The following is a 13,380-nucleotide window of genomic DNA, read 5'->3' as shown; positions in this document are numbered from 1 at the left end:
ATATTTGTTTTTAAGAGACATTCCTTCAGATATTAAATAGTGATATAGAAATACACTACCAAAAAAATAGTGATATAGAAATTATGAATATTACCAAAAATAAAAAGCAATAATTGTTAATAAATAATTTATTTTGACTCAATGTTGATCAATAACGAGACAGATTTTATTTTATTTTCGAAACAATAATGATAGGGGCCTTCAAAAAAAAAATGAGAGGGATTTTTTTTTTTTATACATAATAATGAGAAGCGATTTCTTCTTTAATTAGCTTATCACCACATTCATTAGAATATCAGAAAAGATATGTTATATTTACAAAAGTTCTTTTTGTTTGTCAAGCATAATGTTCAAACTAAAATGTAAAATAAAATTCATGACAAAACTAATAAAATACATGAACAAATTTTACATAAATATACACCCTCCGGTCACTAATATAAGCAAAAGTTTGATTTTTAGATTCATTCATTAAATGATGTATGTAGTCTTTAATAAAGACTACATACGTCATTTAACGAATGAATCTAAAAATCAAACTTTTGCTTATATTAGTGACCGGAGGGTGTATTTCACATCGTCAATCAACAATAATTATCCCATTATTAAATTTATTGATTATGATATATACATAACTACTTTAGAGTCATTCAATTGATTTATTGACTATGATCTATTGAAACCACAATCATTAGTTTCTCATTTTCAAAGTAAAAGGGTCCTTCAAACGTGCAACTCATCGCACAATCAAACACATGCCAAGTAAAAATATGGTTCTTTCTTTTATCTATACAAAACATTTAAGGAATTTAAAGGCGAAGATTTTGGGTTTGATCCTGGAAACTACTAATATTAATAGTATTTACATATAGAAAAAAAAAATTATATATCTTAACAGTAAAATAAAATTTTGATCCCCAGATCTCGAACCAAATACCTCAAAGTTGAAGAGACAAACTCTCTACTCTAAGACTTTTTTTCTTAAATTTCCTTTAGCTCATCAATCGAGTTACTCACGTGGAAACGGATAAAATAAACTACTTATATTAGATATTGTGACAGTAATATATTTTTCCCCAAAAATAAAAGTAATTTTTTTTTTTTTTTATATTTATGAAAAAAAATAAAAAAAAATAAAATGGTAGGGCCTAGTTTACCAAATTGACCCTATCCCCACCTAATGTATTCACAAAATCATTACTTCCTACTTACTTCCCTCTCTACAAAAACAACTCAAAGCACCACACACATTCTCACACTCTTCTTTCATTCATTCATTCATTCTTCTATCTAACCTATACCTACACAATGGTAACACAAACTGAACCGTTGCTAAAACCAACCTACATTTCATTACAAGAACTTCAAAAACACAACACTCGCGGCGATGCATGGATCTCCATTGACGGCAAGATCTACGACGTTTCAAAATGGGCCAACCACCATCCCGGCGGCGAGCTTCCTCTCCTCAACCTCGCCGGCCAAGATGTCACTGATGCATTCCTCGCTTTCCACCCTCCATCCGCTTACAGACATCTCCAAAACTTTGCCACTGGCAGTTACCTACGTGACTACGTCGTCTCTGACGTGTCACGTGACTATCGTGCCCTTTTCTCCGAACTAACCAAACTGGGTTTGTTCGAAGAAAAAGGACACGGTGTTTTAGTTTTACTATCCATAATTTCTGTTATGTTCTTTGTCAGTGTTTATGGTGTTTTGTTTTGTGAAAGCGCGTTAGTGCACGTGCTTTCTGGAGGATTAATGGGTCTTCTTTGGATTCAAAGTGGTTGGATTGGTCATGATTCTGGTCATTATCAGGTTATGGTTAACCGGAAATGGAATCAGTTTATGCAGATTCTTTCTGGTAATGTTCTTGCTGGTATAAGCATTGAATGGTGGAAATGGAATCATAATGCACACCATCTTGCTTGTAATAGTCTTGATTTTGATCCTGATCTTCAACATTTACCGTTTTTCGTTGTTTCCTCGAAGTTCTTTACTTCGCTTACTTCATGTTTTTATGGAAGAAAGATGAATTTTGATTCTTTTGCTAGGTTCTTGGTTAGTTACCAGCATTGGAGTTATTATCCTGTGATGTGCTTTGCTAGGCTTAATTTGTTTGCACAATCTTTCTTTTTGTTGTTTTCTAATAGAAAAGTGCCTAATAGAAAGATGGAACTTTTAGGGTTGGCTCTGTTTTGGATTTGGTACCCTTTGTTGGTTTCTTGTTTACCTAATTGGGGTGAGAGGGTTTTGTTTGTTCTTGCTAGTTTTTGTGTGACTGGGATTCAACATGTTCAGTTTACTTTGAATCATTTTTCGGCTAGTGTTTATGTTGGTCCACCGACGGCTCATGATTGGTTTGAGAAGCAAGCTCATGGAACTCTTGATGTGAAGTGTTCTTCTTGGATGGATTGGTTTCATGGTGGTTTGCAGTTTCAGATTGAGCATCATTTGTTTCCGCGTCTTCCAAGGTGTAATTTGAGGAAGATTTCGCCTTTGGTTAAGGATCTGTGCAAGAAACATAACCTTCCTTACAATTGTGTGTCTTTCTGGAAGGCTAATGTGCTTACTATTCAGACTTTGAGGAATGCAGCTTTGCAGGCAAGGGATCTTACTAAACCGGTTCCGAGAAATTTAGTTTGGGAAGCTGTTAATACTCATGGATGAATGTTAACTTGAGTGAAGCTTCGTAAGAATAAAAACTGATTTGCAAAATTGCTTAGAGACTTAGATTCGATCGCTAATTGTCTTAGCTTTTTGCATGTTGTTGATACTGATAAGAAAAGAACTATTGATACTTGATTTATCTGAGGTTTTATAGATTTTGGTATTTTGTTTTTGCTCATCTTTATTTTAGTTTTTCTCTGTTTGAGTTCCTTATGTGGCCATGGATATTTCTACTACATAACAATTTGTGTTATGCCTGAAAATCCATTGTCTTTTGGAGCAAAAAAAAGTACTATATGTTACATTGGAATCAAATTTTAGTAATTGGTACAAGCAAATGGCTGCTGATTGTTGCTTATATTGTGAGATTATTAAGTTTCTTATATGAATGAATGCTGAGATATCATGTTTCTAGACAGAAAACAGACAACACTTTTATAATTGGAACTTATATGATGTGGGAAACTAAGTTTTTTTTTCTTCCTATTGAAACCTACTAAAGAAATTTCACATCTTTTCTACAGTTTAGGTTGTCTCGTGAACTAAAAAGTAAAATGGGGTTGGCTACACTTCAAAGGGTGGAAACAGTTTACATGTACACATACTAATTTTTTAATGCTTCGCCTTTTGGTGATATGTAATGTAACGGTTATGCTATCGATAATGCCCATTTGGATTGACTTATTTGAGCTTATCAGCTGACATAAGCACTTGTACACATATTTATAAATTTGTAATTTTCTTAATAGGAAGCTGCACTCTCTTAACTTGCATGTTGCAGATGGCTTAATGATTCTTTTGAGCATACTTATGCCATTGTCAATTTATGTTAAACTGAAAGAAGCTTCACTTCTTAACTTACATATTGCTGATGGGAGGTTTTTGTTGGTTTGTGTTCGTTTTGCATTATTATGGTCCCAATCCAAGTGCTTGTTATGGGCTGTAGAAAACAAAATAACCATAAAATATGTAGCCAGTAATGTATCCTCTGTCAGATCTAGCAATGGTTACTTCCAAAACTGCTTCTGTACCAATTTGTCATGCAGTAAGTTATTTTCTTGGTTCATGTTCTTTAGCCACACCACAATCTGCATATCCTTCTGCTGATGTGGACACATACAATACAAGTGTTTTATTGGTATCCATGTTTTTATAGAGCAACTAGAGGTTGTAACTTCTTGTTAAAGGTTAGGTAATTGGACACTGATTGATATGCTTTTTACATTGTGTCAGTTTAATAATTGCATCAGTATTTTTTTCTACTGCTTAGGATAATGATATGTGCTCTTTTGAGGGCAGCCCATGTATTTTGGTTGTGTCGAGACAAATTTGAATTAGGATTGTTGTGTTTGGCAATCCCACGCAATCCGCACATCGATGGTTGCTGTAAATCGAGACTGAACAATCTAGATTTCTAACTCAGTATTTTTTTAGTTTAAAAATACAAACAAACAAAATCTTCATTAAAATCTTAAATTGAGTGATCTCGATCCAACGATCACTTATGTGCAGATTGCATGAATAAGTAGAACTGCAGACCTCAAACAATCCGAATTCGGAAAATTTAGATAGAAAGCTCAACATCATCTAAGGTGCAAGTTTTTGACAATGACACCCTTTTTCTAACTTATCACAAATATCTCACGGTCTTCATGGCGTATAGGTGAGATGGGAGGGGTCCCCACTTTCCTTTTTGTTAGTGAAAGAAGTTGTATTATAAACATGAAAAAGAAGTTTAAGGTCCAAATTATCCTGAATGCATGAGGTAGGAATCTTGAAACAGATATACATGCTCAATTATTTACCAAATTAAGTATAAAACACTCTTTCAACGACTAAATCACCCATCCCAGATTTAGTCTTGGCGACAAAAATTATATATATTTTTATAATTTGGAGTGCAGCTATGCGATATTAGAAAGAGACTCCTATGAAAAATCACCTTAGATTTGGACTAACTCTATTCAATTATTGGAATAACTTCAACGGCACTCATGAAAATAATATTTATTAGACATAAACAATAAAAAAAACACAACACTAGGTATGTTAAAATAATAATAAAACATGAAAACTCTGCCTAAATCATATCAAATTATGAATTAGATGTATCCAATAACTTTCCCTGCTTGGTGCTATGGTCACTTAAAAATCAATTGAAGAACATACAAATCTGAATGTGAAGTATTGAAGAATTAATCTTCTAGAGTTAAATTTGACATGACCTTGTGATTTGAATTTTATTTGCCTATCTCTCATTTCATGGACCTCGGACCCTCGGTCGCATGTAGCAGATTCATGCAGTTATACGCTCTAGGTGATTTCGGTTGTTGATTTGAGATGGAAGGTTCAAATTACATATTCAATAAGAGAGAAATCCTTTCACAATTTATGAATATTTATCAAAAGAAAGACGGATACAATTTTCAAATACATCATATCTTAACCATGAAAGATCCACTTCTTGTTCATCCCACAACAAACAAATACTCTTATATTAAGTGTATGTTTAAAATACTTGTTTATCTCAATATTATTTGTTATTTTACAATACCAATGAAGTATTAATTACCTTTTTCGGTTAATATACCATTAGTTATCGTATCTCAACTCACTTGTAGACTCTGCTAGTTGCTATTAGTAAAAGTATTTTAGTAAATGGATCTCATTTTATCATAAAAATTAGCATGCTTAATGATTTTCTTAAGCAGTATGCCCAACCTGAAGTGACGCTTAATATAAGGAGAAAGGAAAATAAACTAAATAGTAAATACAAAAGTTGCAATGCCTTGTGTTGGAGAAACTATATTTTCTGGACACTATAGTTCCAAGATTCACATGACTACATGAGCAATGGTCAAGTACAAAAGGAAACAACTAAATTAAGAATCCTAGTCTGTTACCTAATATCCTCAACATACTTATCGATCTGACCCGAATAGAACTAGCCATCAATGCAAAAATGAAAGGAAATTTGACTATAATATACAGCTAAATTTGTCAGCTCAACAAGTTATGGAACAGAACTCTATTACCTTTTTGGACCATCTAAAATCACTCACAAAATCATTGTGTGTTGTTTTCATTCATGGTAGTTTTAATGCAACATCTCTAGTAAGTAACCAAGAGAAACTGTACATAACATCCAATACCTTTGGCAATCTCAATTCTTCTTTTCAAAGCTGATCTTTAACATCTCCTAATCTGTCACCAAGCCAACAACAAGATATGAGAGTCCAAAGCTCTTCCAAGGAAACATTAATTACAAAAAGGAAAAAGAGAATAGTAAACCTTCAACGTTGTTCTCCACAATTAAGTGCTTATAGCATAAGCATTTATCATATAATTGTTTATATATAAGTTATTTATATAACAAAAGATAAAAGAAAGTCAAGTTGTTTTCATATAAGCTATAAATTGTTTTCATAAGATATCTTGGAGGGCTTATGAAAATAAGCTTAAAACAGCTTATCACAAAGAGATTATGATAAGCTGTTTTCATTAGCTATCACAAACAGTCTCAAAAATGTTTATATCAGTATATAAACTAAAATAAGTCAATCAGGGGAAATGCACAAGCTACAAATTGTAGCTAACAAAGCAATGCACGTTCACTTTTTGTCAATCACCAAAACAAACACGTGCTAATAGCCTATTCAAAAACCAATTCATGGTGAGGTAAAAATCGATTTTGACCGCAGCATGTGAGATGGAGCTTTGATCAAAACCGATTCCTGATGGTCTCGAAAGCCTAGACAAACTAGAATTTGGCGACTACTTCTGAAGAAAAAAACTAGTGGGATGACATTTCAAATTTTTGAAGGACAGATGTTGTGGTCTTGTGGATGTTTGAATTTGGAAAACTGACTTGAGGATTCACTCAAAAATTTGTAGAAACAGAATAACCAGAACAATTTGTGAAACCAAATTTCACAAGGAACCAAAAATTCCATCGAATAGGTTCATCATCAAATACCTTTTAAACTTACGCTCCCTGTAGATGAGCATCACACTAAGTAAAAACGGGATAACCGCTAAGCACAAGTGTTCCAAAGAGTGCCCGCTGATAACGTAGTTATTTGCACGGTAGAGTTTCTTGTCAGAAACAGCTTCAAATTTTGCTAGCAGATAAACCCCTGTGCCAAAAAGGTCAGGCTTCAAATATTTGAAATTTATGAATAAATGTTGCAAAAGTCTGAGGCATAATACCTATTGATGAAAACCAATATCTTGAGTGAGTATAGTCAGAGGGATATACAAATGCAGCTGCTGCAATAGCTAAAGGAAGAATGAACTGGAACATCAAGCAGAGCCGAATATCATCATAAGATCTGCAACCAACTAGCAGATCATAATTTTAGCATAAACTTAGTGGCAAGTTCAGCACCTCAAAGTATAAAACATTTAAAAGAGAGAATAAGCTTGAGACTATTATTAGAGGAAGATAAGAACTAACCGTTCATAAACAACACAAGTAAAGGCTGCGAAAAGGAGGGCACACATACAACACATCCCAATCCGCTGGCCAATTCTCTCAATAACCAAACTAGAGAAAAGTGAGGAATATGCCACCATCATCTGCCATTAGTGCAACCAATGAGCTTCTTAATAAAGGGGAAAAAACGAACTAAGTACTAAGAGGTAAGTCTAGATTTTCAGCTAGCAAAAGAAGTGTTTTTAACAGATAAAATGCATTCCACCTTAACATTTTCTCTTTATAAGTGCTCACTTCTGTCATAATTTAAACAAATGGAGCAACTAGGGAGTGTTTTAAAGGGCTTATTTGGCTTTATCTAATGACATCAATAACACTTGTGAGTTTGGAATAATTTTTGAAGAGATTAATTTTAAAAAGAGCTTATGACAAGTTTATAAGTTGTGTTGAGCTTATTTCCATAAACTCACTGCTCGCATCATAACTTAATAGAATTATAGAAGAGAGCTTATGTGGAGTTTTACCACATCCCCTATTCAAATATAGAAATAGTTTATACATGCGTAGTGTCTTCTCGGATTGACTTATTTGAGCTTATCTACGTATTTGTGAGAGTTTTGAGAGAGCTTATAAAACAGCTTATGACATGTCCATAAGCTATTTTTAGCTTATTTTCGTAAGCTCTGCCAGACAACTTTTCAAAACAGCTTGACTTTGGTTTATCTTTTGTTACAGAAATAACTTATACATAAGCACTTATATGATAAGCGCTTAATTAAGTTGTTTATCCAAACTAGGCCTTACATTATTGAAATAGCTTACACATAAACTCTTATATGATAACTTGACAAGTGTGTATCGAGTAAGTGCTTAATTAAGTTCTTTAGCCAAAACAATCATGGAAAAGGAAAACAACTCAAGAATCATACAAATAGTAATAACATATATAAATATATTCATATAGAGAGGTAGGTAATGGGAATGCTAACCAACCGGCAAAGTGTCCCACAAGACTCTATCGTTATCAGGCTTCAAATGGTAATAAACAGAGCCAAAAGCTACCCCTATAATTCCAGCATAGAATAGTATCCAAGACCATATCTCTGCTTGAGAACTAACCAAATCAAAAACACACCTCATATTAGAATCTAATCACAGTAAATTCTATTACAGTGATGATAAAAGTAACTAACCTTACGGTAAAAAATCCTCCTTCAAGAGTAAGAACTAAACCAAGAACACCCACAACTAAAAATGGGAAATTTGTGATCACATTCACCGTGTTGGGGACACCTGTGAAAAACCCAGAAACCAAAACCATCCAAATTAAGAAAAATGAAATCTTTTTCATCAAATTAAATAGAAAGTGAAATTTTTTACCAAGAAGATTGCGCAAGTCAGCGAATTGGTGGTGAGTAGGAGAGCGTGGAATTTTGGGAGAGAAGAGAAAGAAGGAGATAGAGAAGAGAAATGTAGCTACAATAACACGATGAGTTGTTAACTTCAATCTTCTCAATTGTTGTTGTTGTTTGTTTGCATGTGCTACCATCCAATTCAAACTCCAATTCTGAATCATCATCGTCACTTTCTCTTTCTTTTTTCTGTGTTTTTGTTTCAGTGTGTTTGTGCTACCTTAAACAAAAGAACACTCTGTGTATTGTATCCGTTTCTGTTTGTTGGTAACGGTTTGGTTGGTAGCACACAAGATATTATTTTTTATTTTATTTTATTTTTTTAAATAATACGGTGGTCAGCTCACACATTTTAAATACGAAAAAGAGTCTTTGAGTTTGAATCACAGTTTCTTCATATATTATACAATGTTTTTATCGATTGAACTAAACTCGCGGGAACACAACAAATAATTGTACATCCAGAAAATGACAACCTCCTACGTTTAATCAAAATTAGAAATACTTTTTATATATAAAAAAAATACTATATCAGAAAAATAGTTAGGGTGTCTATGTATAAGAGGATTTTTTTTTATGGGAAATGCTAAAGGATAAAAAGTGATGAATATTTCGTCGGTTAAGAGGGTAAAAATAGAAATATTTTATTGAGAAATGATGAAAATGATGAATTTAACCTTTTAAATGTTAAATTATGGTTGAATCTAATGCAAACTTACTACTTTAGATTTCCTTAACAAGTGTTCGAAGATCACTTGTTAGCATAACCATTTTTTTATGGGTATTGTTAACAAGTGTCCTAAAGGCATTGTTTAAGGTACCCACAAAAAGAAAGTATGTCTCGAAAATACAAGTCAAACACTTGTTAAAGTCATAACCGTACAATTTTCAATGCAAAAGTTGCTACTTTTATATGCTTAAACAATGCCCTTATGGCACTTGTTAACATTTTCCTTTATTTATTTATTATAACTATGACATTTGACTCATCAACGAGTTAGTTTTAGACATTGTGTGGACCATTACGATTTTGTCCTTTAAAATAACAATAACCCTCAGTGCAGGTTAACGGACTATATGGCATGACTTCTTTTCGGAGTCCATAATTGTTGAATTCTGCTCTTTACCCAAACAGTTTTGCTCACTCCCAAAGTAAATTACACATATGACCTTACGCAACTTAACTTGCGCAAGTACAAAACGTACGTAACTTAAGTTACGTAGCACAACTTAACTCACGCTAGTACAAAATATCACGTGACTTAAGTCACGTAGCGTGTCTTTAGTCACGCTAGTGTAAACCATGGTTCAGAGCAAGCCCATGCCTAGTATCTTTTGCGTGACTTAACTCACGCTAGTTTTAACACTAGCGCAACTTAACTCACGCTAGTACTAAAATTAGCGTGACTTAACTCACGCTGCTGCTGGTGCACAGCTTGCAGCAGAACAGACTGCAGTGGCACCAGAAAAGAATGGCAGTGGCACTAGCTACTGTCTTGTTCCTTCATTCTCTGTTTACAGTACATGCATTCATTGATTCAACCAAAACTCTTAATTTAGAGAACATGCATTCATTCAATAATAATTTAGAAATGCAATTTTAACGAAAATTAACGCAAATGTCATAAAGAGGCGCAACCGCGCAAATGTAAATATCATACAAAATGCAGACCTAAATGTAACAACCAAAAAGTCGATAAAATACTACAAATATATCCAAAAAGTCATAAAATGTAATCCTAAAATAAGACACTACTGGTCCTCCTGTGGACTCCTAGACCTCCTCCTCGGAACTGGCTGCTGCTTAAACACGCTTGTTTTATCTTGGTTTTCGGGTGTCAAACATTGATTACGTTTGAGCCTTTTAAACCGGTGATATCTTATTTTTTCTTGGGAAGGGAAAAAGTAAGCAAAACCCTTGAGAATCGAGGTCCGGGAGTTGTTTTCGCTACGGGAAGGTGTTAGGCACCCATAACGACTATAGTATCCTATAGGAACCGTCTTTAATTTCTACGCGCGCGCTTTATTTTTAAATGCTATTTTGAAATGTTATTCACACCTAAGAATTTCTAAGTGAAGAATTGGAGGGAGAAGAATGTGTTTGAATTTTTATTTTAGTTGAATTGAAGGAATTTTGTTCCTTGCCTACGTACCCGTTTAAGGGATCAAATCCACCGTAGTTCTCTTCCAAAAATGTTTTTGTTTTTGTTGGTTGATTTTAAGTTTGAAAATGGATTTTGAAGAATAGAGATTGAGAGGCCTCAAGAGCATGAGAATTAAGAAAAAGTGAGGTGGAATTAGTTATTTGCAAAATATGGTCTAAGTATGATTAAGATTCATTAGAATTTGATTAAGAAAATGAAAAGAAAAATTCAATGGGATTTTGATCCCAAGGTTTATTAAGAAAATGGTTTGAGTGATGTTGTTCATATTTTTTGGGAAAATTGATTTTTCTAAGTATAAATCCTAGGCATTCATCTAAACATACAATCCTAAACATACATCTAAACATGCATATTCTAACTATATACCTAAAGTGAAGTGTGTGCATGTGTCGGTGCTTGTGTCGGTGTACATTATTAGAGTCCATTGTCCTTTACATCATTGGCCTGGATACATTCTATAGTCTTGCAAGAAATTAAAATTGCATAAAGGAAAAGTACAAAAAGTCCTAATTATTACATTCTAATCTTTGGTGAAACTTAAAGTGCAAGAAATTAAAGTGGAGAAAGAGATGAGATATGGAATGAAATGGGAATGCTTATGGAGAATATGGGACATGAAATGAAATGGTTAGTAACACATGATAATATCAAAAGAAATAAAGCAAGAAAGACACTATAGCACAAAGTATAGAAAATAACCCAAAATAAAGGCAAAATGAGTGCAAACATGACTAAAAATTGCTCATAGAATGTAAGAGTCATATGACCTATAATTCTCACACTCCAATACATTTTTAAAGGTTTAGAATCAAATTTTGGAATAGGAATTAAGGCAACATGGTTAACTTGACATTTTGGAAGCAAACTTAAGCATATTTGCATTATTTAACTACACAACTAACTTGTAAGCTAAGTAACTAATCAAGATTCCCACTCATGCATTAATATCAAACACAAACAGTGGCTAAAACTCTATGAAATCAAGTGGTATAGGTCACAAATATTCATCAAGCAATTGGGATTAAAATCAAGCAAATTTTCATTCATTTTTAGCACAAAATATCACAAAAATAGTAAGAGAACCACCACATTATCTTTTACCAATTTTTATTATGTAAAATTAACACTACAAGGCCACAAAATTATCAAGAAACACTCATGAATTTTTTTGGAATTTTTAAAGAATTTTTAGACACAAAAACATATGAAACTTCACAATTTTTTTAGCAAAAATAGTAAACAATTAACAAGAAAATACCACACACTTTTTAATCAAAATTTAACATATGACAATATCACAAGAAATATCAAGAAAATGATCAAGAACACATAGGAAATTTTTTAGGAATTTTTGCTAGAATTTTTAGGCAAGGCAGTGGTGCAAAAAGCAAAACACAGTGTTAGAATAGTAAAAAACAAGAAACAATGAAGCTGTAACGAAATAAAGGCCCAAGCCCAAGGTTAATGCTGGGTTTGGATCATCCAAGTGCCTCAGAGGCGTTGGATTGATCCAACACCACCAAAACCCTAGATCTAAGGGCTAAAAACACGCAGATCATGGTAAGGGAAAGCAGGCACACTGAACAGGCAAATCTGCGCCGTACACGTCATCATCAAGTGAATCAAATGGTCAAGATCAAGGAAAAGGTTGAACCAAGGGTGAACCAGACTGGTTTATGTGAACCGGTCCGCTTCACCTCTTATATATATACTAGAAGCCGGTTTATTCATCACAATCCACCTCTCTTTCTCTCTCTACACCCAAGGCTCTCTCTTCTCTCTAGTTGCAGACCGATCAGAGAAGGATCGGAGAAGACGATCGGAGCGAGCTCTGGTGCGGTGGTTCGCCGGTGGCGCCACCGTACCGGAGCGTTTTCTTATAACTTTTCTACATCAAACTGCTCCTCGTGTTCTCCTCTATCCATTTCTGAAGCTAGTTTTTCGAAATAAACGAAGCAACGCCCTAGATCTACAAGAATCCAACCGAACAAAAATTTCCAGTAAACAAAGAGAGAATAGGAAAGGACTTACCTCAAATTTGATTTGGAGACTGGAGATGAAACGAGAAGAAAACGTCAAGGATCCTTTGGATCTTGCGAAGTGTAGACCGATCTCTTTCTTCTTCGTGCTTCTAGCTTTTGTATGATTCACGAATTACCGTTTTGACTTGGTTCTGATTCTTTCTTTCCCCTATTCCTTCGATTCGAAGTTGTTCTGTTGTTTTTGCTTCGATTTGTTGGAGTTCTGGTGCTTGATTTTGTGGCCGCAGAAACTGAGATTGGAATTCGTGAATTGTTGTTGTGTATGGACGATTCACGAATTGTTTTGGTGTTGATGTGACTTCTGTGAATTCGGTGATGATGATTTGTGTTCTTGAATTTGTTACTGCTTGTGATTTTGTGCAGGTGACGTGAATCTGAAACTAGAATTCTGGAACTTTTGATTGAGCTTGAAGATGAAGATTCATCTTCATCCTTCAATGTTCTTCGATTTTTCCAGAATTTGTTATTGGTTCTTGCAGTTTTAATTCGTTTTGGGTGGAGAGAGAAAAAGTAAAGGTGTTTTTGATGAGTTGTAATGTGATGAATGGATCTGAATAGTGTATGTGATGACTGGGCCTATTTATAGGCTGACACATGTGATAATTGGACCAATGATAAGCTGCCACGTGGACTGTGAATGTAACAAACTTTGACCA

At 34.0% G+C, this 13,380-nt stretch overlaps 1 protein-coding gene and 1 pseudogene across 2 annotated transcripts; one reads left to right on the top strand and one right to left on the bottom strand.

The window, feature by feature from the left end:
* Nucleotides 1-1,188: 1,188 nt before the first annotated feature.
* LOC146952261 (delta(8)-fatty-acid desaturase 1 pseudogene) lies at nt 1,189-3,028 on the top strand (annotated as a pseudogene). Its single transcript, XR_015005565.1, has one exon. The product of XR_015005565.1 is annotated as a delta(8)-fatty-acid desaturase 1 pseudogene (transcript).
* A 2,434-nt stretch (nt 3,029-5,462) lies between these two features.
* On the bottom strand, nt 5,463-8,804 carry LOC146952260 (uncharacterized). Its single transcript, XM_085700415.1, has 7 exons — nt 8,486-8,804; nt 8,299-8,398; nt 8,099-8,219; nt 7,127-7,248; nt 6,880-7,001; nt 6,647-6,806; nt 5,463-5,874 (listed from the first exon to the last, which is right to left on the bottom strand). The coding sequence occupies exons 1-7, from the start codon at nt 8,682-8,684 to the stop codon at nt 5,847-5,849; spliced, it is 852 nt and encodes a 283-aa protein (XP_085556541.1). The 5' UTR covers nt 8,685-8,804; the 3' UTR covers nt 5,463-5,846.
* Nucleotides 8,805-13,380: the final 4,576 nt, after the last annotated feature.

The sequence above is a fragment of the Medicago sativa genome, chromosome 1, assembly GCF_051527215.1.
Source record: "Medicago sativa cultivar Bolivia chromosome 1, Bolivia_mono, whole genome shotgun sequence".
Taxonomy (NCBI): Eukaryota; Viridiplantae; Streptophyta; class Magnoliopsida; order Fabales; family Fabaceae; genus Medicago; species Medicago sativa.
This window is presented reverse-complemented; position numbering and strand designations above follow the sequence as displayed.

What these genes read in the sequence shown, in the direction of transcription:
- LOC146952260 (XM_085700415.1), bottom strand. Translation starts at nt 8,684, where the DNA reads ATGATGATTCAGAATTGGAGTTTGAATTGGATGGTAGCACATGCAAAC. An exon ending in TGACTTGCGCAATCTTCTTG is followed by an intron (nt 8,399 to 8,485) that starts GTAAAAAATTTC and finishes GGTTTTTCACAG; the next exon opens with GTGTCCCCAACACGGTGAAT. An exon ending in AGGGAGCGTAAGTTTAAAAG is followed by an intron (nt 5,875 to 6,646) that starts GTATTTGATGAT and finishes GCTTGGTGACAG; the next exon opens with ATTAGGAGATGTTAAAGATC.